The sequence below is a fragment of the Triticum aestivum genome, chromosome 2A (genome assembly GCF_018294505.1).
Source record: "Triticum aestivum cultivar Chinese Spring chromosome 2A, IWGSC CS RefSeq v2.1, whole genome shotgun sequence".
Taxonomy (NCBI): Eukaryota; Viridiplantae; Streptophyta; class Magnoliopsida; order Poales; family Poaceae; genus Triticum; species Triticum aestivum.
The window spans coordinates 546601059-546605524 of NC_057797.1; the positions used below are offsets into that span (position 1 = coordinate 546601059).

Genomic DNA, 4466 nt, shown 5'->3' on the forward strand with positions numbered 1-4466 from the left:
CTTTGAAGGCAATTACAACAGACGGCCAAAGACATTTGTCTCTTTATTATTAAAAAATGGGAAAAGCTTGTGGTCATCCGGCGGATCTTTCTGCGCGCGTCGTCTGTCTCTGTGAGCATTCGATCTGTTGTTGATCGGACGGTTAGGCGTCACCTTCACCTACTTCACGTTCTTGCAACTTCATCCTTATTTCAGAATCATTTCTGCAACTCGACACTTGCTGCAAACAGATTACATGGCTAGGTACGCATGTGCTCGCCACCGGTCTGCTCCAATAGCCGTCATTCAGCGGCGAGGCAGGCCTTCGCCGCTCCACTTCCATGCCTCCGCTTTTCTTTCACCACCTCACTTGTCGCCGGCTAGGCAGTCGGCCGCCCTGCCACTCACATCTCTCCTGCCCTGCATCTCGCCAAGACACCACCCGACTTCGGTGACAACACTTCAGATCCGCGCGCCCCGATCATCGTTCCTGCAGCGCGCAGCGCGGCGCATGGCCTCGCCATCAATGATGTCAGTGTCGGGGAGCCGTCCCTGCTGATCCATCCCAGCACTGAGCGATATTTTCTCTGAAACAAAGCCCTTGTTGCAATAGTTGTTTCTAAAATAAAGCTCTTGTTGCAAAGTAGGATCATACGCAGAGATGTTTTTGCAACTGCACCAATGTTTCTGAAACAAAGCTCATGTTGCAATAGTTATCGATATGTTTCCAAACAAAGCACCGTTGTTTCTGAAACAATACTCTTGTTGCAAAGAGGAATTGTGTGCAGAGCAATCTAGATCGCACGGCACGCCAGGGCCTACGGACGCGTAGCACTCCCCTAAAAAAATAGTATAGATTTTGTGTCCCATAGATAGTCAATTAAAAACAGTTTTGTTAAAGCACATCTTGATGTACTCTTGCACATCTATCTATGTCATTGATTTTACGCTAAGTTTAATGCATGTATTTTTTAGGCATTTTTTAAATTTAATCGAGTCATTTAGATGTTACAAAACCGGATGAAGGCGTGAAGAGAGAAAAAGAAACGGAAAACGAGGGAAAAGATGAGTCGAACCTACCGACTCCTCTTTAGTCGTTGAGATTTCCTATATAGAAAACCAAACTAACCCTAAAACGAAAATCCACCACAAAACTCCTACCAATCTACCACCCAACCGGGGAAGAGGACAATGGTCGTGACTCAGCTACACACCAACAGTCCAGCACAAGCTCTGCTCTGCCACTCCCAGTGCATGTGCTACAAATACGGTAATACTAGCACAGAACTACACGTACGCCGCCGGACGTCCCTGACGTTGCACGCCCGCCGCGCACCGAACAGGTCGGCGATGGCAAAGAACGCCGCGGCCACCGCCGACGCCGGCGACGAGGTCGTCCACGACTTCTCTCCGCTCCTCCTGGTCCACAGGAGCGGCAGGCTCGAGCGGCCCCTCGCCATGCCGCCCGTCCCGCCCGGCCACGACGCCGCAACGGGCGTCGTGTCCAAGGACGTGTCGCTCTCGCCCTTCTCGTTCGTGCGTCTCTACCGCCCGCCCGAAACGGGCGCCGGCGCCGGCAAGAAGCTCCCCGTCCTCGTGTACTTCCACGGCGGGGGGTTCGTGATCGGGTCGGCCGCGTCGGCCGCTTACCACCGCTGCCTCAACGACCTCACCGCGGCCTGCGCCGCCGTCGCGGTCTCCGTCGACTACCGCCTCGCCCCGGAGCACCTGCTCCCCGCGGCGTACGAGGACTCCCTGGCGGCCCTCAAGTGGGTGCTCTCCGCCGCCGACCCGTGGCTCGCCGAGAGAGCCGACCTCTCCCGCATTTTCCTCGCGGGAGACAGCGCCGGCGGCAACATCTGCCACCACCTCGCCATGCACCACGACTTCAGGGGCGCCGCAGGAAGGCTCAAGGGGATCGTCCTGATCCACCCGTGGTTCTGGGGCAAGGAGCCCGTCGGCGAAGAGCCCCGGCCGGGGCGCGCGGAGGGCGTGGAGCAGAAGGGCCTGTGGGAGTTCGTGTGCCCCGACGCAGTGGACGGCGCGGACGACCCCCGGATGAACCCGACCGTGGAGGGCGCGCCGGGGCTGGAGAACCTGGCGTGCGAGAAGGTGATGGTGTGCGTCGCCGAGGGGGACTTCTTGCGTTGGCGCGGCAGGGCGTACGCGGATGCGGCGGCCCGGGCGAGGGGCCCCGAGCCGGCGGTGGAGCTGTTCGAGTCGGAGGGGGTCGGCCACGTGTTCTACCTGTACGAGCCTGCGACGGAGAAGGCCAGGGAGTTGCTCCAGAGGATCATGGCGTTCGTCAGAGCGGAGTGAGCACGCGCGCGCGCCGTGGAACAATGCTGAACGGAAACGATGAAAGAAGATAAGATCAAACTATAGTGTTTGGAGTGAGCCGGCGAGGGATCCAAATATATTTGCATGCATGCACTAAGAGACCGAATATACAATGTCAAATGTCATCAGTCCTAAAAAAATGTCATCGGGATTTACATTTACAAATTGCATAAAAGAAAAACGTTTAATCATGTATCTAATTTGTGACATGCCTTCACTATTGGATTTGTTTGAGGAGGGCTTCGAAATTTGATCATGTACGAACATATTGTGATACAAAATAAATAAATATGTTCAAAGCTAGTACAACTTAAAATGAATGAAGTTACTCTAAATCTCAATCGCCTCAGATTTGATTTATGTCTCAATTGCGTCCGTAATTGTTGGATCATGTAGCTTTACGATTTGCATGCACCACATGTGTGTTTTCGTTACTTTGGGGGAGAGAGTGGCCTTTATAGGGGTTGTGATGGCTTGTAGGTGTGTGGGCTGGACTGGAGGGATGAAGATGCCTTTTTTCATCTTGTCTGTTGGGCTTTTAGGAGATCAACTAATTAAGGGTACCTCTTGTGGGAGCCCCACAAGTTGGGCACTCCTTTAGTATTTCATTTTTTATTTTTTATACGTGTTTTAGGATTTTATATAGTTTTTTGGCGGGTGGGGGGCGGCTTTTAGTTTTTTCCTAGATTTTGGAGGAAATATTCCAACAATAATTTGCACAGGAAACATGATTTTTTCTTCTTACACGAGAGCCACAGTTGTGCATGTCGAAAGGGAAAAAACACGATTTTTTTTGCTTCCATGAGAGGCACAGATTTTCCTGTTGTGGAGGCACAGGTTTGCTTCCGCAAGAGGCACATAGAAAAGGAGGAAAAACGTGTTTTTTGTTTCCACGAGAGGCACAACTACGTGTTTTTTTGTTCCACGAGAGGCACGGATTTGTTGGTCGTGGAGGCACACATTTGCTTCCGCGCGAGGCACGCCTCTCAGAAAGGAAAAATATATTTTTTTGTTTCATGAGAGGCATGAATTTGCTTTTTGTGTAGGCACAGATTTGCTTCCGTGATGAGTATAAATATGCCTCTCAGAAAGGGAAAAGGTAGGGGAAAATTGGTTTCTAACTACGGGTTTTTTGCGAGAAAAAAACTATTAACAAGGATCTAGTTCTGAAGATCATGACGCGCGGAGCCGACGGTGAAAACGATTCGGGATTTGGACGTACGATTCAAAAGATAAAGCATTTAAAGAAAGAACAATCTACGAAAGAAACAGAAAACTCTTAGGTTTTGATAAGAGGTGCACATGTAATTTGTCACTTGTCAGCTCATCAAAAGATAGGTGTGACATTTGCAAGGGGTGCCCCTTAACTAGTGATTTCGTTTTTTTGACAGTGTGTTGTATTGATTTTTCTTTTTCTTTTTACTTGATTGGCTCCAGGGAGAGGAAGCAGGCCGGCTATATCTCGCCTGTTGCAAGGCAGAGTTCTGTCTCGCCTTCAGCGAACCTGTAAAAGGGCCGGCCAATTAACAAAGACATGCAGTATCTATCGTTACATGAGAGGGCGGTTTTTGGAAGGTTGCTGGGAGCTCCTAGACTTGTTTTGGGAAACTTTCAGGCAGGTTTTTTATGTTTTTCGCTCAGCCGGTCTTGCTAGTTTTGAGCGAGTTTTTTTTCTGCGTTTATTTTAGTGGTTTTCTTCGGGATTTTTTTTCTTTTTCTGTTCTTTTCTCTTTGGCTTTTGTATTGGTCTTCAACGGTTTTTCTTTTTTGTTTTGTTTTCTATGTTTCTTTATCCTTTTTTATTTCCCCCCTTTTTTTCAACACATATTTACCTTTTCCCATACTTGTTGTAAATTCTTTGTATACATCAAAATATTTTTTATACATGTTTAACATTTTCCAAATACATGTTTGACATTTTCGTCTAATGTATCTTTTGATGTCTACTTTTTTTCCTACACATTGTAGATATTTTGTATACACATGAAATATATTTTATACATGTTAAATATTTTCAAATACATGATTAACACTTTTTAAATATATGTATTGATGTCTAATTTTTTTCATATACATTGTGCATTTTATGTATAAATCTAAAACATTTTTTGAATACATGATTAACATTTTCTTAATTTCTTTTTTGA

At 47.8% G+C, this 4466-nt stretch overlaps 1 protein-coding gene across 1 annotated transcript; it reads left to right on the forward strand.

Annotated features, from left to right (window-relative positions):
• The first annotated feature begins 1154 nt into the window (after positions 1–1154).
• On the forward strand, positions 1155–2510 carry LOC123185531 (probable carboxylesterase 2). Its single transcript, XM_044597402.1, has one exon. It carries the CDS (start codon positions 1171–1173, stop codon positions 2296–2298), a length of 1128 nt encoding a protein of 375 aa, XP_044453337.1. The 5' UTR covers positions 1155–1170; the 3' UTR covers positions 2299–2510.
• The last annotated feature ends 1956 nt before the right edge of the window (positions 2511–4466 follow it).